The sequence below is a fragment of the Fringilla coelebs genome (genome assembly GCF_963513975.1).
Source record: "Fringilla coelebs genome assembly, chromosome: 3".
NCBI lineage: Eukaryota > Metazoa > Chordata > Aves > Passeriformes > Fringillidae > Fringilla > Fringilla coelebs.
This window is the reverse complement of record NC_140030.1, coordinates 23,998,801-24,020,311: the sequence shown is the minus strand read 5'-3', so window position 1 is coordinate 24,020,311 and position 21,511 is coordinate 23,998,801. Positions and strand designations below refer to the sequence as shown.

Here is a 21,511-nt window from a genome sequence, read left to right as displayed (position 1 = left end):
CATGACACTCAACACAACTCTTGCTGAGCCAAATTCCCAAATATATTCTAAAAACACTGTCATTCCTTTCCTGCCCAACTCATCTTGCCTTCACCAAATTATTACTGTGAGGAAGAAAAAGGGAAAATTGTGAGAATTGAATCATCTAGACAAATTATTAAGTTAGGTATCTATGACTATTAATTGCTAATTTTTTTTTAATTCATAGCCAGTCCTGGTGATAAGATGGTCAGTGACAATCTGTGAAGTGCAAATGAGCCACTCCTATTCCACATGCTCTCAGTAAGCTCTTGAGAGTTTAAGTACAATATGAGTATGTATCTAAATCAATAAAGTCCATAATCCATTATTCAGAAACACTACAGTGCATGATAAACATGCAGCAACACCAGTTCAGCACATCCTTTTAAAGAATCTGTTTTATAAAAACATTACCACATATTCTTGCAATTACTTATGATCTTTGCTAAAATCAACATAACAGAATTTAAATCCAAGTAGTTACAGTATAGTTACCTTGGCAAGATGCCTGCATCCAATTCACAAAACACACTGTGCTTAAACGGTTTTTAATGTTGTGCAATACAGTTAGGACCCTCTGTCAAAGTATTTAAGGTCATGAGATTTTATTTTAAATGCCAAAGAAAATGAACTAGATACTAGTAATATTGTAATGTTCTACCTTAAAAAGCCATAGCTTTGCTCTTCTAACTTTTGAATGATAGACATTAAAAAAAAAAGGTGAAGAAATATGATGAGCAGTGATACTTCAAATATCATCCATTTACAACATTATTGCAAGATGCAGAATTACTTCAGAAAGTCTGCAAGAAAACTGAATGAAATAAAATAATTACTTTGGCAAGTACAAAGACCCAAATCATTAACATCTATAGAACTGAATTTTTCATCTAAACACAAAATAACAAAAAGACACTAAACAAAACATCATTTATCTAACTTTACCAGGGTGAAATAACATATAATAGCAGCTAAGTAAAACTCTGTGCAGAAGATTGCTGACCTCCAGGCCAGAAACTCAAAAAGCTGTTCAGTACAGGCAGGCCATCCACATTTTCAGAGTTGGACTTTGTTAGTTATATTTCTACCCCTGATGTGTACACACAACATTAAAAAAAAAAAGAACAGTAAAATTCTCAGCTCTAATTTAAGAATAGTCTATGTGTATTACATTAGCATTACCACATTTCATCAATAAAAGTTAATTGCTCACTGAAAGCGGATGTCAAAATTAGTTTGAGGTCTCTACATCGCTCTCCCCTCCCCATGACACCATGTACTTGAAACTCAACTTTCAAGTACACAAAAACTGAAACCAGGGTGAAAACCAAAGAATTGATTACAGGACCAATTAGATCTTTCCTTTTTTCTGTGAATGTGTGTGCAGTGAACATATTAGACAGAAAACTCTCCAATTACGTGCAGTGTCCCAAGTACTCACCCAACTCTTGAGCTCCCACCAGCTTTCTGGAATGCCTCCAGTGAGTCAAAGCTTTACATATTGAAACCGGAGTCCATAGTTAGACTTAAAGAATAACAAATGGTGGGAGAGCTCATCCATTTGTATGCTAGGATTCCATCAACTTACAGAAAGAGGGCTCAGCTGATAGCAGTATTAAAAAACTGCGTGCACTAGTAAAATTGTTCTTCTGTTACCATGAACTAAATCTTCACAGGAAGAGCATGACCAGCAAGACATGGGAGACACCACACAATGGTACATTTCTTCCATGATGGGTATCTACAGAAATACAATGTAGCTTCTTGTTTTCCTATCTTAATTTCCTAAGGATGACTTTTAATAACCCAGACCCTTAATTCATTCTAATGATTGGTCTCAAATGCTACTCAAGGTCCATAACCTACTCTTTTTTAAAACTATATTCTTTGTCCACATCTCACTGAGCCCTTTTAGACCAAGCCTGCTTTCATGAAAGTGTAAAATAAATACCACCAAAAGCTATTTTCTTTAGACACAATTCCAAATACCTTTTAAGGATATTGAATACTTTGAATTGCCTTAGAATACAATCAAAAACTAATGCCAAAATCTAGAAGGGAAACATTTCCAATTCACTCCATTGAAACACCTCTTTTTTACATGACCTGTAAAACAATTTTGAGATAAGCATATCCTGCACACACAAACATCTTAGCAGAAAGCATATTTGTCAAGCTAAGCTTAGCATTAAAAAATATTTACATTAGCAATTTTCCTGCATAAAACCAAAGAAGATAATAAATGCATACCTTAAATGTTTGCTTGATGAAATGACCTTTGTTAGAAATTGAACATTAATACAAAATTCCAAAAACGCCTTTCACCAGGGAAGATTGTTTTGTCTTCATTTAGCAAAAACAAGCTAAGTTAAATTTAAGGAGCTTCTCATCCCTTTGGCTTTTCAAAGTTAGTAATATTAGGAGTAGGAGGGCTTTGTATTATTTCTATTTATTTTCAAATTTTTAAAATGCCGTACATTAACATCTTGATAAAATTAATATTCTTCTAAACCAAAGAAATTTGTGGTGTTTGGGGTATTCTGTGCAGGGCCACGATTCTGACCCAGTGATCCTGATGGGTAACTTCCAACACAGCATATTCTGTGATTCTGTGACTGACTACTACAAAATGATAAGAAATCCATACATAGATATTTTGGCTATGTAGAAATGAAATAAATTTTATACCAGAAGCTCGCACAAAAAATAACCATCATGTATATTGTGGGGTTTATAAACATTTTTCTCTATAGTCCAAGATCATTAAAAAGACCCAGGCTTAAAAGATTTACAGTTTGAATTATCAAATAGATCAAATAAAAATTACCACTTCTATTATTATGACAAACTTAGTTAAATCTCTATGAAAATATGAGTGCCACCTATATATTAAGACTGGACTCAGCAACTCAAGCTCACTGACTAGTAGGAAAGAAGTCCTGCACGTTTAAGATGCCTAAACCCCTGGAACAGAGCCTGAAAGGTATCACCAATATGTAAGCTGAGTGACTGCATCAGACTTTGAAGACAGGAACCATGTTGGCTGACTACTCCCACACAATGGAAAACAAAAGCAAGCTTGACTGCTGACTATATACTTAAATACTGGAATTTGGAATGCAAAAGCTCAAAAGACAAGGAGCAAAACCCATGCCACCATATTCTTAGTTCTTTGAGAAAGCAGAAGAAGAAATATTTGATTATGGGAATGTTGCAAGATGTACCATTAGAAATATGGGAGTCATTAACCACACTGAAACATGGAGGGAGTGCCCATCCTGGTAGCAATTCCTGGAGTCATCTCACCCAGGCACCTACTTTGTGCCAGGAGAAGACAATGAGGTGTATCAGGCTCAAATCCACCTACACGGCACACATGCCCCTTAGCTTGGAAGCCTCCACCAGAAATGAATAAACCCAACACACATCTACATCTGATATTGTGGCAACACATGGCTTATGTAGCTTGTTGTAGCTGTAAAATCCCAGCAAATATTATTATTTTGGGCAAAAAATATAAATACTGCTTAATTCTCTTAACTTCACAAAATCCAACCTGTTCTACGACTAACTCCTGCATTAATCCTACTACAAATAACGAAACAAGTCAGTTTTAGAGACTTTTGCTTTCATTTTTAAATGTCAACAAGTTTCTTTCCCAATACAATCAAACAAACGTATTTTGAGTTATCAAACTCATTTTTTGAGTTTACCTTCTATCCCAGGTAAGAAGCTGATCTGAAGGAATCTTCTGCCACTTGTAAAAGGTGTGAGTAATCCTTCAGTTTTTGGAGGTACTAGCATTGCCCTTAGATGACAATATTCTCAGTTCATTACTACAAAATCAGTATTCCTGGAAGTAACCAACTTTCTAATTCTGACTGAATTCAATTCAGAGTACAGAACTTACAATGGACCCACCCTGTGTGTTTGATTTGCTTGTTTCATAAAGAAGAAAACCATCTGTTCTTGCTAGAAATTGAGATTTTGTGTAGAACTCAAGCCCTGTGGCAAACCAAGCTGTAACATGAATTATTATTGGTATTTTTAAATGCTGCTTCTCTTTCAAGGTCTTAAAGTTTTAATTTTTTTTGGTATCCTTCTATCCTATTCACAGAGAGTTAAGATTTGTTTAAATATTCATATCAATGAGTGAACACCCAATAGTTGAAATCAGCTATGTCACAATACTTCATATGCCAATATCAGCTTTTTAAAAATTAATTTTAAATTTCTTTTTGTTGAACTGGTCCTAGGACCAACTGTAAAGAGCCAGTAACTATATGCAAAACTTAAAAAGAACATGAACATATGAGATGCAGCTCATCAACTGGTCCCACTAAGAGCAGGTAATTAAGTCCAGCCCAAGAATTCTGCCTAAAGCAATGAATCTTCTCTAGAAGCGGATGCAGCTCACAGAGAGTAAAAGTAAAATCCCACAAAAGCCTTTTTATATTTCCTCTCTGCAAAACTACTAAAACACATACACACACTAATGTCAAAACTAGTATTTCAGACAGCATCATAAACATTGAGTTATGCTTGTGCTCTAGGAATAGCTTTGTTATCTTTGGGGGCAATAGCTCTGGTTCTAACATCAGTTTCTAGTTTAATTCCTTTAAATTAAACCACTTTTCCCAATATTAGATTGGCAGTATTTTGTCAATATAAAATTGAGTAAAAATGGAGGGGAAAAAATAATTTCAAAGTACAAAACAAGCAAACAAATTCCCCTGCATGTCAGTAAGGCCCACACTGAAGCACTGTGCTCTGTAACCAATATATTAAGACGACAAGACTAAATTATTAAACTTCATTATATCCCCACAAAGAATGAAGTGCAATTTTATTTAAACTGTAGGTTACAGTATGTCTCCTCATTCCTATGACTGGCAGAACTACTGTGTGTTACCACCCTTCCTAAAACTGTAGGAAGTAAGAAGTGCCCCAGATCTTTGGGACAAGTATGGCAAGGTGTGTTTGATGGAGCCCAGCAGTGTCCTGTGACAGGGCTCCCGGGGAGCGCAGCCATCGCTCAGCCTGCCCGTGGCCGTGGCTCCCACGCTGCAGCCCCAGCACCCAGCCAGCACCGTGGGGACACCAGGGTTGCTGAGGGCAAGCCACAAGTCAGGGCAAACAGCACGGTGGTACCCTGGGGAGCTGGAATCACATCCTGCCAGCAGCCACGTGGAGCTCCCCATCCCCACCGCTCCAGGCGTACTGGGATGTGCCCTGGACTGGCACGTGCTCGAGGCTCAGCCTTCAGAACAGCCTGGTTCTGCTCTCAGTGTCGGCCCCTGCTTCTCAACACACTTGCACGAGGGGTGTTCCAGCTCCCGGGAGCATCTGTATCTGTGTGGACATGCAGGTGAGCAAGGCCCCAGGGGAGCACAGACTGCTTCCCATCCTCCCCACCTAAAAAGTGGGGCAGAGAGCAACAGCAAAATAATTTAGCAGCGGAGAGAAGGAGATCAAGAGGATTCTGCAACAGAATTGGAGATACTTCCTGCTAAATAATTATTTGTCATGAGAGTTTTTAAAAGGAGTAATTGTTGCAAAATAAAAACAGACCAATACTGGAGAGAAAACCATTAGAAGAAAAAAACAGGTGCTCTGAAAGCACAAAAGCAGTGCTTTACTGTTTTGCAGACTGCAGAGATATAATTAAAAGGTGAAATAAAATAATAGTAAAACAAAAAGAGCCTTTTCCCTGAAAAACAAGGTGAGGAAAAAAACCCCTATCAAACAGCCCCCTCCCTCTGAACTCTCAAAGAACCACCAACCTAAATGAAACATTTGACTTTCATTTCCGACAGGAAACTGAAGCGATGAACAAATCCATTATGACTTCAGCTCTCCTGCTCGTACACGCAAACAAATTCCATTCTTCCCAAGGAGAAGAAAGGCATATATCCTTTTGGACAAGAGCTAACAATACTTAATAGCTTGATTATATCAACAGGCTGATTCAAAGACTTGTGAATTCATTTCAGTGTGTCACAGAGATGAATTTACCAGACGTATTTGTTATTCTTTGTTTACTTTTAGAGTGAATTATTTCACTTTTGGTCAACAGGAAAAAACAAAATCAGGAAACATGTTCACTGAACTGTTGGATTTAAAGTTTATGCGCACATGATGTGAGAAAATATGAAAAATCTTGGGACTCCTGGATTTTTGCAAGCCTTTCTGAAGATGAAGTAATTCCATCTGTGTTCTAGAGACAATGCCAACAATCAAAGCAACTCCAGAATAAAGTTCAAAGAAGGAACAGTGAGACTGGAAGGTGAGAGAGGAAGAAAATTAAAATGCCATAGGAGTACTAACACTAATTAAAAGTGAAATGATGGAAGACTCTTTCTTTTAAGGCACAACAAGCTTTATGCAAAATATTCTTTATATTGACTAACAACTGTAATTGGAGCTCCAATATCAAGTTAGATAGACCAGTGCCCTGATTCAGTGTAGGCAATTTCTACAACCTCAAGGAGCAAGAAAATAAGTAAATACACAGCTATAGGTAGAAACTGCAGCGAGCCGTCTGGAGAACTGTTACTATTGTACATTGTAAAATGCATGAAATGTCTGTATATGAACTACTTTAATCTTACTCTGTAAGCAAAACAGTAGTTTATACTATTCTAAACCTTTAAATACAATCATGGAGGTGTAAAAGTCCAGTTAAGGTGAGATGATCTTCATATTATGTAACAGTTTTATATAATATATGTTAGCACAGTAGCAAAAGAATTATTTCAAAATTTTTTTTGCTTACCTTCCTTTTCAGCAAATGATTGACTATCCGCAATGACTTTTGGTATTTCTGGATTGTAACGAGTCCCCTCTGGAAAAATCACTAAATACATCTGTGGAATTAAAAAGAAACAAAACAGAGAAGTTCTCACAATGAATGTAAACTGACTGCTTTTACAGAAATTATCAACACTTTATAGGTTCATATTCTAATTAGCTCACACCACTGACTATTGTAAGGATCAAAAGAAAATCAGAATACTTGAGCTAAAATGTCTTAGCTCTAAGAAACTTACTGTTCAAGGTTCAATATCATTTCCTTTGAAAATACACCATAGCATATACTCCATGTGATTTAGGAAAGGAGACAACATGTGTCAACAGAAGTCAACAAGTCAGGAGCAGCTGATATCAACATGAATATCAGTTTTAAGAGATTTTGAAAAGACAGACAAATAAATCACAAAGTGACCATTTTTTTTTTAATAGTGATCTTGCCTCTAGTCTTTCCTTATACTGAAATACACAATAATTCATTCATTATTAGAAATACTATTAATTGAGATGATAGATCTTATGTGCCTTTTATGTCTCTCACTGAAGTGGATATTAAATATATTAGGAACTCTAGTGTAATTTGAACTTTAAAGTCACATTCCTTTAAGCATGTGTGTCTGCAAGGTTAGATTTCCCAAGTAAATTAATTTGCTTGCCTGTTCAGCACCAAATCTATGGGTTCTCAAATGACTAAACAGGAAAAGGGTGCCTAAGTATCTGCATATCTGACTGTAAAATTATGTATCCAAATAGGAGGGGTCAAATTTGATAATTTTCCATTTTCTTTTGAAACAGAACAGAGGGGTTTCGGGGTTTTTGTGTGTGTGTGTGTGTGATGCATAATCTCCTACAAACAAAGCTGATGAAAAACATCACTTAAACAGTGAAAATTCCATATTGGAGGCTCATCCACAGAAGCAACTATGGTCACAAATGATAAGTGCTATAGAGTTGAACGTGACATATTTATAGTAAAATGCTTGCTGTAAATAATTTATTAACTTTGCAGAAAGCAGTCTCAAAAAACATTTGAAAGAAAATAAGATAATGGATTTACAAAACAGTCCAAGGAATATTATCAGTAATTAGACAGAGACTTTGAAAATTGGTAGTGCACGTCACATTAAGATGCAAAGTTAAATAAAAACTCAAAAAGAGACACATAGGAATGCAGCTTTGTGCTTCTGGCCCACAAAACATCAGAGTGTGCTGGTATTTGCACTTAATGATTGTGGAATAGCTACAGAAAGGGCTGAATGCCAAAAGACAGGCCCCAGCAAATGACCTCTCCAGAATCACCCCACAGCGAGGAAGGTTGAAAGATGCACTAAAATGCAGAGGTGGGAAGAAATCTAGGAAATGTGCCAACCAGAGAAGCCAGCTGGAGATCAAGAAAAAGGAGAGCTGAGTACATAGCCTAGAACCTGACAGGGGAAAAAAAAAGAAAATAAACATCAAAAATAGCAAAACCAGCGTCAGTAGAGTAAAGAGAGTTAGGAGAAAGACTGTACAGAATGTTTGGGGGAAACTGGCAGACTGCAGAGGCAGGCAAAGTCCAAGAATGTTCAAGGACCCACAGAAATCCAAGGTGTGTATAGATTTGGAGGTGAGGCAACAAAAGAAAATGGGTTTAAGAGTCAAGGCGCTTATTTTTTCATATATAACTGTAGCATAAATATAGGGACAAGTACAGGAATCCTTAGACTCAGATGTAGTCCACACTTCCCCCAGTCATCTATACATTTCATATATGAAATATAATGTTGAGATATTTAAGTGACTAAGTAAAACTTTTCAGAGGTAGCTGGGAAGAACATAACATTCAGATCCAGATGCATTTTTCTTTCTTTTCATATATGTGCATATGTGCAAAATTTGTAATTTGGATGCCTAAAATGGTACTTCAAGATGAGCTGTTCCAGTTCCATCCCCATTAAAGACTGCATTGCTCAGCTCTAAAGGGTAATACAGAGCCTGTAACAGGTTATAGAGCAAAGGAAATGAAGCACACAGGACAGGAATACTATTCTTGGTACATAGCTCAGCACTTACAAGCAGGCAACATTGTTACTGGCCTTCAAAGCAGATAATCAACCCCAAAAGCTGTTTGCACAACAGGGAACAGTATCTACTTACTCCAGTCCTATGAGTGTAACACAAACCAGGGACTGAAATTGTATTTTATTTATTACTAAACCTCTACAAGACAAGCAGCCAAACAGGTTTGTTGGCCAGAATCTGAATATCTCTGAGTTGAAAGCATACCAACAAGACAGAGAACTGGCCTTTGCATTAAATTCAGCATATAATAACCTACTATTTAGCTCATTAGGACTGTTTTAACAGTAGAATTCATGAATGTAAATAGATGACCTACTTATACTCCCATACAGTCCTGCACAAGCCAAAGATATCCTGCCAGTGCCAGAACCATTTGTACAACTGGAGTTTCTCCCACCATGGGCAGCAGAAGTTAAATCTTTAAGCACTATTTCCAAACACTGTAAGAACTACAAATCTCTAAGATTTTAATAACTAAATAAGCTCCCCTGAATTTGGAATAAGAACTTGTAGAAACAATTTAATTGCGTAGAAACACTAGCTGCAGTTTAGGCCATTTTTAATACAGATTTTTCAATTAGGGCAATTAGCTACATAAAAGTTACAGCTTTATTGTTGAAAAATACAGTGCTCATGCTCAAAATAGCAGAGACACTTTTGGATTATCACAGCCCCTGATTCATTGAGACACTAATTTTAACCCAAGCAATAGGTCCCTATGCTCAGGTATGCGTTACTTTCATTCCTTCTGTGGAACAGGTGGGTGTCAATAAACTTGGTATCTTTCATCAATTTGAAAGCTTCAAGTGTGGATCAGGATTCATTTAGTAGAACCCTACTGATTCTTGTTGGAGCCAGAAAATCAAAAAAATATGCAAATCTTTTGCATTTTGCCAATCAGAGGCTACCTGAAGAGTCCCCAGTGCAATGTCAGTGCACTTGCCACAACCCACAAATACAATGAATGGAAGATGGTAACTGCATACTCCCAAACAGCAATGCTTCGTTTCCCCAGCACTGTCAAGGTCTCACAGGCAAACAGAAACAGCAATGGCACTAAGAGGAGGTTGGGCTTCCAGAGAGGGGAAGGGGCAGCTGAGGGAGTGCCTGAGATAGATCAGAGTGCCACAAATTGAGCTGATGTGGGTGGAGCACAGGAAAGCAGCAAAGTGACACACAAGTCCCTGGAACACAGAACAACCATGAACATACAGCAAGAAAAGGTGGCCAAGGGCTTTGGAGAACATGCTGGAGTGAGTAGACGCTACTATGTAGAAGAACATAGGGCATGAAGAAGTAGTAACTACTGACTAAAGGTATCTTTAGTAAGTAGTTACCACTACTGACTAAACTGTGCTGTTTTCATGTGAAAAAGGGAAAACAAATATTTTAATTTACAAAATTCAAAACTGTTTTGCACAATGCACTTGCTTAATTTTAATATTATTATTACTGCTATTTGTATCCTGACATCTAGACAGATTCAGATCTGCATCCATTTAGACCATTGCCTAGAAAGTATGCTTTTAGTGAATTGGATGAGAAACATTACCACTCAGATCAGTAACTGAGAAGCATATGGTATGAGAAAGCCTATCTGGTATAATTGGAACAAAATACAAAAGGTGATGTGGGAAAAGCAAGCAAGGACATCCGTGATTTACAGTTGTCAGGGATTTGCAAATTAGTAACTACATTACAAAATTATTACATTAAGCCTCATAGCAGTTGTATTAATGTGTCTGTAACTTCTATTTTTTTATTGTTTGATTAGTATTTCTTCATATGACAATGATTTATTCTATGACTGAATGAATGACAAAACCAAAACACATAGTAATCAGCTAAATATTGGTTGTACAGGGTTAAATCCCACATCTCAGAATGCAGATTTCCTACTCTGGATGCATGATAAAAAAAATAGAAGCGACATTTTCAGGCTTCAAACTGAATAGTTTGCTGTTCAGAAGAGTTAATTTTCTTTATAAATCAAGTAGATTAAGCATATCAAGTAACAGCTGGATACCCATTCATTGGGCTTACATTCATCTATGGCTTACATTAAAACAACATTAACACAAAAGTGTTCTTTAAACACTGTGACAGTCTCTGGTCTCACAACAAAACATATGATTGCAATTTGTTAGCAATCAGTCAAACTTTAAGGAATTTTAAACCAAATCACATCCTGAGTTATGAGTGAATTTTATCAACAAAAGTCCTAATAATGCACCATTTAAGCATATAATTCAATGAGAGTTTGAAAAGCAAAGTGACTTCCAGGAACAACTAAGAAAACATATTAGTTCAAGATCCCCACTAAGAAAACCCAGGTGCAACAATGTTTCGGTCTGCTATCAGCTTTGTGCCTGTCTGACACTGCATCTGGGAAGAGGCGTGGACCAGCTGCAGACCGGAGGGCTGGAAAAGGGGCTGTTTACAGCAGACAGGTGGGTGGAAGTCACAAGACAAGGTGAGCAAGGAGAATCATACAGTCCGCTGTTCTCTACACAAAAGGAGGCATATCAGAGCACTGATCAAGTTATACAGTGCATGTAAGAGGCCAAGAGGCAGCCTTACTTTGCCTGTCAGCTTTAACTCAAATTTACTTGACATACCTTAAAAAAGAGGCCCACAGAGAAGCAGTAAAGAGCTTGCTATGCTAAGGAGAACCAAAGACTGATTCTGTCTTCCTACACATCTTCAATTTCTTAATGGGAAAAGGGATGGCTCCAGACAGACTGAACATTAATCATCTGGATTCTTTTGTTTGAATTGTATGTAGAGAGAAACTGTAAATAACAACGTGACCCTTAACACAGATTCCCGTCCATCTCTTCTTTATTGGTATATAAATCTTTCCTGAGCAGCTGAAAGGCCAGCTCATCTCTAGCACTACATTAAAGAAAGAACTCCACCACGTACACACAGAATGACTAAGCTGCACCAGCTGCCCACTAAAGTGAGGAAAGTCCACCCTGAGCTGTACCATACAGTACATGAAAATTCCAGAGTCATAGATTAGTTATTTTTGTATGAAGCTGATGAGTTCAGGGCATAGTTAATCAAAATGTCTTCATTTTAAAAGCAATATGGTTGCTTGTAAATGTCATACTAAGTTTCAGAACTGCATGAATAATGCAATAAGGACACAGGTTATCATGTTCTTCTCACAGTAGTAACTGTAGGTTAAAGGCCATTTAAGAGCATCTACATTTAAATTCTCAGATAAAGTGGGCTATAAGAAGTTTAGTCTTCCCTCAAATGACAGCTCAGTGGTCTGTGTCTTTTACCCCTGCAGATGCAAACATTTGCCTCAGTAAACAGGCTTTTAACAACTTTGGTTTTGTAAATTTAAGTGTTACTCCCTACATGTTTGACTGAGAGATTTTAAACAATTAAGCTCTGCAGCACTTATTTCTCTTCTATATTGCAACACCCGATAATATGAGGCAAATGGCATCAACTGCCTGGTATCTGCATCCAGGTTCTGTGCTCATCTCCAACAGCACCAAACTCCCAGAGAGCTAAACAGCAACAAAAAACAAACACATCCAAGTGGTCCTATATTTATTAGGCATTACCTTTGATAGTTTAGGTATAGGCTTTCAATCTACACACAGTTCAGGAGGGGGAAGAAAGATGATTCCACAAAGACTTCTGGATTTATTTCACTTACTAACCACATGGAAAGCAGAACCCACATCAGTTCTTATCTTTAAAGAAAAGCTTTATGCTTAAACCTCTCCATACATTCCAACTGTGCTAAAATGACACACTGCAGCAAGGCTGAGCACCATTTGCAGTTTTCCAAGGACATAATCAGAAGAGTTTCTAGCCACATCTTCCCAAGATTGTGTTAAAAGAAAAATACCCATTTTTCTAAAGGAGATTAATTCAACATGACCTCGAATTAAGACTCTTACCACAACATAAACCTTATAATAACAAGAAACTCCTGCTTTTCAGGAGGTGCAGAGGGAAGCCAGAAAGCCAGACTCAAGCAGAACCTGTCTTTTTAGCTAGCAAGAAAGCCATGGGCCTATGCAGGAAACACCTTGCTGGTTTATTTCATCCAGACTAACTCAAATGAACTTAACCAGCACTCTGCAGGGGGAAGATTGCTTCGGGGGATGCCTACAAGTATATTACATACATCCTGAAAGCAGCCTTTGCTTATTCCATTACCACCCCAAGTTTTACAGCAAGTAGAATCTTTATCACTGACATATGGCAAATAATGAGGCAACACAACCTCTTTACATCCCAGAACCCTCCCTGGTAATGAGGGTGCAGGTTGCCACCACTGAACATGACCGTCTTCTCCATGGACATCATTGATTAGATACTGTTTAGTTGTTGTAATGTATTTCTGCTAACAATTTGGATTGATCTGTATTTATGCTAACAACTGGAACTTTATTTTCTTAATTATAACACAAAAAAATAATGCTAAATCTTAGCTGAAGACAAAATGAGTTTGAGCACTGTCTGAAATAGGGACACTTTACTCATTTAAGCCCATCAGGAAGCACAAGGTCATTTTACTTTTTCAACAGAGACGCATGCACAAACATAAACTCACTATCTCCAAATAAGAAAAAAAAATACTACTATGAATGTCAAAACAACCCATGACCTCTTTTTACTCAAGTCTCAGGATATAAAAGTTTTGACAATATGGGGAATCTAAGTCCTAATATTACAATTTAAAATAAAATGGAAGTTTAACTGTTCTATATCAAGGCTTGGTTAGTTGTTTTCTTTTAGCTTGGACAAAAAGGAAGAAAAAAATCTAATGAACAGCAAGTAATGGAAGCAAAGCACAGTGATTCTAACCACTGAGCCACAAACCATACAGGGAGTCATGAGAAAAGTCACTTGGCAGTAACAGTCATTCTTCAAATAGAAAATTATCAAGAGTTTGTTTTGGGTTTTTTTTCCCTCCTCCAGGCATAGCAGACAAAGTTATTCAATTCTAAGATGTCATTGCCATTAAAAATGATTGATCATTGTGATGACTAATTAACATTTGGTAGGAAAGGTTCTTGACTTTTAGAAGACGAGTGTATCAGTCTCTGACAAGCACACAGTAGTCAAAATGTTGTCTTTTGAAACAGAGGGTTTCTGTTTTGAAATAGAGGTTTCTCAAGGAAGGTCTTAGTTCATGTTCTAAGTCCAGATCCCCCTTGTTCTCTACAGAGAGGACCACAAAGCTGCTGTCAATCATAAAGAACAAGTCAAACTTTCCTCAGTTTAATTAGAGGTATCACTCTAATCACAGAAAGTAACTGTAAAAACACAGAAAGAAAACAAATCCATGATTACCATCTTAGTAGTTTGTGGATATCGGGCATGGCTCTTTTCTCCAACAAGCCTTTGCCATTAAAAAAGTCAAAGAAATGAGAAGGAAGGTATAAGCTTACTGGAGTCTCAGCTTTCATCTGGGCCCGCAACTTCTCTCTCATTTCTTTCTCATTGAATTTGGCACTTCTTTTTACATAGACTCCTCCATGCTATCAGAGAGAAAAAAAAGGGAAAGCATTAAATATTAAGTAGTTTAATGTAGAATAGCTGACAGAGGAACAAACAAGAGAAAATGACAAGTCACCTTTATGACTCACGCTGCAAATTGCCTACAAGACTTTTTCTCTTATCGCAAAAACATGTGAAACTAATTTTACATTTGCATATACTTTAGCTCAAAATCTGTTTAAATAAAAATCAGATATAAAACCCCCCCAATGCATAAGACACTTGAAGCATCTTATTTAAAGGTGCTAAATAATTAACTAGAAGATGGCACTAGAAGTGACCCCAGGGTATTTATTCTTGGCAACACTGACATGCAGCTTCATTTGTCATGTCAAGGGAAAAATCACAGAACTGAAGTTACTCACATGCAAGTACTTACAGGTCAATGCTTTCAATTCTATGTGCCCTCTCTTAAATAATAACTAATGCAAATACTGGGAATGCAAGTATCCTACTTCTACATGCAAAATTTATCAATAGCACAAAAGTAACCAGCATAGGTCTTGAACACCTTCATGTGCTTTACTAGAGAACCAGACTTCTTTATTGAAAGTTGAATACCAAGATAATTGAAAATGTAAAACAAAATTTTCATAAAACAAAATCTTCAAAAAGAATCTATAGAAGTATTTTTACTGAAAATTATTATAAAAAGTAAAGCCATATCCTGGAAGAGATTAATTTTATAACTTGTTGCACACAATTTATCACAAAACTTCAGTAAAAGTACACACAAAGAGAAATTTGCCCTATCATTTCCCTCTTCCACCACATTGTTTTATCTACAGAGAAGGAGTATGTAAACAAACATGCACCAGCTATGAACTACTGATACAATGAAGTCTGGAAAAAACATGATTAGCTTCCAAATAACAGAATTTCAGGTTTAAGGTACATTGTTTTCATGGGTTTTCTGACTGACTCCATAACTTGGTAATACTCTTCTGTTCACCATGACTATTGGTATTAGGATTTGTCAGACAACTTCTGTTCATTTATGGTTTTGCATGCTCTTAACAGAAAGGCAAGAGCAAGATTAAAACTACTAAGAGCTGAGCCTCACTCAAATACCTGATATCATGAAAAGATACAGTACGTGGTAGAAACAGGGCTGGTGGCTGTGTGCAGAGCTGTGTCTCTGGCATGGACAGGAATAAAATTGGAGGGGTTTGGAGGAGGCAGGCAGTAGAGGTGGTCAAGTGCTTTCAGCATTTGCTTTTCATGGTGTGGAGAGATGGCTGCTAAGCTAGTGGTGTTTGATATGACTTTTGAGTTGTTCCTCAAAAACTGCAGTGAAAGGGAACAGAAGCCAATGATGCATTAATTGCATACTAAATATTCTGTCTTTATCATCTGTGGTTCCCTCCCAAGGTGAAATAGCCAGCTCTAACACTCAGCTCTGCTTCTGTGACTGGCAGGGGACCAAAGCCATGAACAGAACTCCCCAGCTCACTGAGCTCGTCTGTGGCATGGTGTTGGGACCATCCCACAAGCAGTTTAAGAGTTTCAGACAGAAAGCAGCATGAACAGAAAAACAGTTCTTCAGCTGTGTAGCAAACAGAGAGCCTCATGTTATCTCCACACTCCACATGTAAGACTGTTTTCAAGATCTGTCAGTATTAAAGGGAAACAGAAGTCTTAGGCAGAATTAAGTACAGCTGTATTCTGACACCCAATACAACCACTCCACCCAGGAAAGGCAAACACAGTTCAGTATGAGAAAAAAATTCATCTACTATATAATACTTCCATGTAATGGGTAGGGCATCATTCTCTGTGAGCACAGCTAGGTCAAGCTTTGATAAATGAGTGAAACCTGGAATTGAGGCATTCCCTTACCATCAAATTACTAATCACCGGCAGTAAACTGGAAAAATACTGAACCAACTTTTCCTTGTTTGATTCGTCAACTTGGACAAATGAAGCTGCTATTGGACTTTTTGGTCAGGGGCACACACCATGACACCAAAGATAGATCTGGTATTGCATGTCAGACATTTTAATGCTCAGAAATAGATTTGCACTTCTCAAGTAAATGAGCACAGAGTCATGTAACATAAGAACAGACAAAGTATCACAAGATGAGCATTCCCTGCATTCACTCCAACTCCACCACTATGGCAGGTCCCCATGGCTCCGAGGTACAAAGCTAAAGAGAGGCAGGATATGTGGCTAAAACTCAGGAACAGCCAAAAAGGTGCACAAGCTGATGCTGGATAACAGAAAAGATAAAGACATACTCTCTATGTTAGAAAGTCAAGCAAACTGTGGGGTATCAAAAATACTTTTCAAAATTACATCCCAGCCTCATCAGAGGTATAAGATAAATAGGAACAAATTGGATAGTATAAGCAAACAGGAGTGATGGGATGAATTGGTAGCAAATGATAGGGATCAAAAAAATATTTCAGATCCACCCAAAAATAATAAAGACAGCTTTAGGAAAAGAAAACGGTTCTACTTAATAAATCAGGAACATAATAGGTTAATTTAAGTGTTTCTTTTCTTTCCTTGCTATTAGATAGCTGCCTCAAAAAAGAATGCTAGTTATGTGATTGTATATAGCTCAAATTCCCCAACTTGTATTGCATTTCCTTTTCAGTAAAAGATCAAATATATGAACGCTCTTCAAAACAGATTTCTGGAAGTACTGTTTTTAAGGTTATAATTTTTTTCCGCTGTACTTTAAAAGCCCCTCTCTCAGTCAACAATGGATTGTGTTTACAAATATACTTCCTTTGTGCCTGAATTTTGCTCTCCTGGACATCCAGACCACGTTTATTTCCAAACAGGATGTTTACCTGAGGAAGGGAATATGAATTCCGTAAGCATGGCGTAATTATGTGGCTCTGGAAACTTTTAGTGGAGTGTAAGTGACATCATTGACAGAACATCAACAGGAAGGGCAGGAAGTGTTTTATGTTTTTGCACTGTTTGGTGTGATAAAAACAATAAAAATATCTATTAGCTTGCACTACAGGCTTTCTGCATCCCGTCTCAGTCATTTAGCCATACATGCATCACCACTGCCTGTCAATTGTGTCACTGATTTGAATATATATATATAAAAGTATATATAATCACCCCCCAACTAAATCTTGTAGAAGTTTTATTTTTTAAGGAGTCCAAATCTGAATAGATTTTATTTAATATATATACGTGTTTTGACTAAAAATGTAGGCGACATTTAGATTAATTTCCACAGGAACCTCCTTTTAACAGTCAATATACAGCTCAGGAAACTGAGCACCGGATATTCCACATAGCAAAAGTAATTTTCCAAAATCTTGAAAAAAAAAAATTCCGGAAATCTAGTGATAGTGGATGGAATATATATCCTGTTTGTATTTTAATTAAAGCAGACTTAAATCACCACCACTGTAATGACTAAAGGCAAGGACAAAGAGCAAAATATTTCCGTGCAGCAGATCAGTCACTTTGGTAGACAAAAAATGTAGAGAAGCATTAAGGGCAAGCATTAGACAACTGAGAATTCAATTTTCTCCCTATGCATAAACTTAGTGAGGTATGAGAGGGTCTGACAGTTTGTAGTTATTTAGGGGTCAGGGACAGAAGACCTACCAATAAAAGAAATTGTGAACAGTTTTCTCATTTTGTCTGCAGCATATACTTCTCTAAACACACCAATTTTAGCAGAAACTATGGCAATCACCCATGATCCAGCCTAGGTCTATAGCCTACTCACTGAAGTGCTCATCCAAAAAACAACAAAGATTTTCAACCATCAAGCTGAAGACACTGGATGTGTCTCCAAACACAAAGGTGAGGGAAAGAGTAAATCCTCCTATTTGGACTACACCTGTAGCCTACTCCTCATACACTCCTTTACAAATTAATATATAGTTCCAATCATACCCAGCACAATATTTCAATGTTCTCCACCTTCTTGCCCTCTTGCACAGGGCTGAGAGTCAATTCAGTCAAACTGTCTAATTCTATTAGAAGTATTTTCCTAGGCGTGTGGGTTTTTTTGTTTTATTTTGGTTTAGTTGGGGGTTTTTTGTTTGTTTGTTTTGGGGTGGTTTTTTTTGTGTTGTTTTGGTTTGGTTTGATTGGGTTTTTTTCATTTTTTTGGGCAATGGGGTGAGGGACAGAAAGCAGATTAATATTCAGAGAACACATTAAGAGCAAATGGAAAAGACAAAGGAGAGAAGTCTCATTGAATAAGCACTTTGGAACCACTACCCAAAACTACCCATTTCTATTCTAATAACCCATCCAAACCCTGAGACAAGTACCATGAAGCCATTTCTGCTCACTTAGAAAAAGGACAGTACTTCCAAAACCATCCACCTCTACATTTTATTTTGTGTCACATAGAAATAGTTCTGCTTTCAGAAAAAGCAAAGAACAGACATGACAAATTCACAGAGGATTTTAGGGAAGTAAGCCATCTACACTGCTTTCCACCATTTTAGACTGAATATCATATCCACTCAGTATGTTGGCTGCTCAGTGACCATGGCCCACTGTTTCTCACTAATTGTATAAAACTGAGTCACATCAGGTTGAGCCCTCAGACTAGAAGGAACAAAAGGAGTATTATGGATAAAGAGGAGAAAGAAAAAGGTGGGAATACTGTTAAACTCAGGTTTTTGTTTAATTGAAGTCCAAAATAACCACCAACATTTTCATGGAGGATCTGCCATTTCAGATCCCATTTAATGGGATCCGCCTTTCCTCCACACTACGCTAAGATCCAATTTTTTTCTTTTATATTGTGCTAAAACCTAAACAACTGAAAAACAAAGAAGTACATCAAACAGTAATGCCAATTTACTCTCAATTCGTAGCATGATACACAGCAAAAAAAGGCTGTTTACACCTCCTGCTAACCTTCTGAGAGCATGACTACAAACTGGAGCTTTAGATTGTAAAAAGAACAAAGTTTTAGAATATTCTGAAACATTTAGAATATTCTGAAATATTTAGAATATTCTGAAATACTCCTAATAGACTGCACAGCTTTAATTCTATTATAAGTATTCATTTAGAAAAGTAAACTGAATCTTTAGTAACTGTCTCTCAACTAAGATACACATCTAACTACACTGAGTGAAGCCACTTGCTTTCATGTTCAGATAATTGAATGCCAGCTCAGAGCTACACCTTACATGCATGTAAAGCAGGGACAAAGTACATCTTACATGTTTGACTCACGAACAGCAAGGAAAGGGTGAAGTGGCTCACCTGTGAAAAGTACCACCCGTAGAGTGGAAGCCATTTTAAGCCATCCTTCAGGACATAGCGGACGTGCCCGAGCGCGTTCTGCCTGATCGCCAGCATGTCCGCGATAATCCAATCAACTGCAATGACAAAAGCCCCAAGCAATCAGCTGTGTTACCTCTTAATTGCCACTGATGAAACAAAAAGTACATGTTGTATGTATATATGTCATTAAAGGTTTCTGAACTAGAAGTTCGTGCTTGTTAGGGCAAGCCTGGAAAGAGACACAGACAAGCAGATGTTTTAAAGCTATAAAAGTGTTAAGCAAAAAAAAAAAATACAAACCTGTACACTGATGATTTGATAAATATATTACATTTTCTTTATTTTTTGGCAAATCCCCGTAGATAATTACCTAAAAAAAAATTAAAAAATATGCAGCATTACTTTTTAATTTATTTTCATTGCATTAGGCAGTGATGAGATCCAATGCAGTAATAGGCTTTTTACTAAGAAAACTGTCAGCAAGTCAGCATTATTAGCAGACAAACACCCTATCACTACACCAGTACCCACCACACAGACAACTGTATTACCAACAAAGCTGTAAATATTAATTAATGAGGGCTTAAGAAACTTATTCTTTTCTTGTGCCATAGCCCCAGAACTGGATCCATGGAATGTGACCTTCAGCCACAAGCTCCCTACATTAATATAATTGAAGTTAACGAAGAATCACAGACACGTACAAAATCACCACTTAATTTATACATCTAATGAATAAGACATGCTTTAACCAGACACCTGCTATCATTCAGCCTAAAATGGTACATTTTCCTGGATTAGATCAAGAACAAAATCTCAACCATTTGCCATTATTTTAACCATCAAGAGTGAACAAAAAAAGCATGAGGTTAAGGGGTTCCTTTAAATTAGTCTATGGCTTCCAAATAGCAGGTTTTTTAATATGCTCTTCCTCTGATACATTAAAGACACACTTCAACCTTGTAGTGTCTCACCCCTGAAAGGTACTGGTTTACTAGTGAAATAACCTTCTGAGACCATGACTACAAAACAAGATGCTGATGCTCGAATCTTGGTCACCCTTTTAAAAAGGGTTCCTTCAATTAATTAATTTCTCATTTTATATTTGAAAATAATTTAAATTCTGAACTGAAGAACCAATCCAGCAGTTCAACTGCCTTTAATAAACATTTTCATTACTTAATGAAGCATAGTTCTTCCAACCAGTACATTCTAGGTAGGCTTTCACCATTGTTCTGCCAATGGACATACTCCTTGTCTCTAAAAGTTGGCCGTATCAGATATACATGCTACTTTGAAATTATTCCATTTACCAAAAAGTGAAGTGCTCTATGGAAAGTTTACCTTATTTTCATCACTTCCCTAGTCTGGGCAATACTGGAATTTCATCAGGAAGAACTAACATTGATATCTTAATTGGTATAACTGAGTATGCCAAGTCTCATATTGAACCTTACAGGAGGTCTCTACCAGCATCTCTGGAAATTCTGTCCATCTCTCAGGTAACCAGTGATACTGCATGGCTAATGTCTCATATTGTTAACTCTAGGCAAAAACCCCACAAAAGCACTCTATGTTTCACATTCCTGCTGTTTCTTCTTTGAAAATACAACCACACTGTTGATCAAGTTTTGTTTTGAAGGCAAAAACCAGATATTGGTGAACTGAGATGCTCAGTTCATGAGAACGAGATCATTCAGCATAAAGTAAAAGAGGATATAACTTGAGTTATTTTTTCCAAAAATGAAAAAGAAAAGGCATGCACAATAAATTCTGATGGAACAATATCTGTAACAAGTCAGTTGACAAGCATATTCTGAACAGTATCTGAGAAATTTGAACAAGATTCTGC

The 21,511-nt window shown here is 37.1% G+C and overlaps 1 protein-coding gene across 1 annotated transcript in view; it reads right to left on the bottom strand.

Moving 5' to 3' along the window:
- AGPAT5 (1-acylglycerol-3-phosphate O-acyltransferase 5) overlaps nt 1-21,511 on the bottom strand; it is a 52,090-nt gene that overhangs the window by 16,939 nt on the left and 13,640 nt on the right. The window contains exons 2-5 of the mRNA XM_084202604.1: nt 19,960-20,029; nt 19,639-19,754; nt 14,319-14,408; nt 6,797-6,887 (exon numbers count right to left, since the gene is read on the bottom strand). Of these exons, the coding sequence (XP_084058730.1) occupies nt 6,797-6,887; nt 14,319-14,408; nt 19,639-19,754; nt 19,960-20,029 (367 nt within the window). The remainder of the gene's footprint in view (nt 1-6,796; nt 6,888-14,318; nt 14,409-19,638; nt 19,755-19,959; nt 20,030-21,511) is intronic.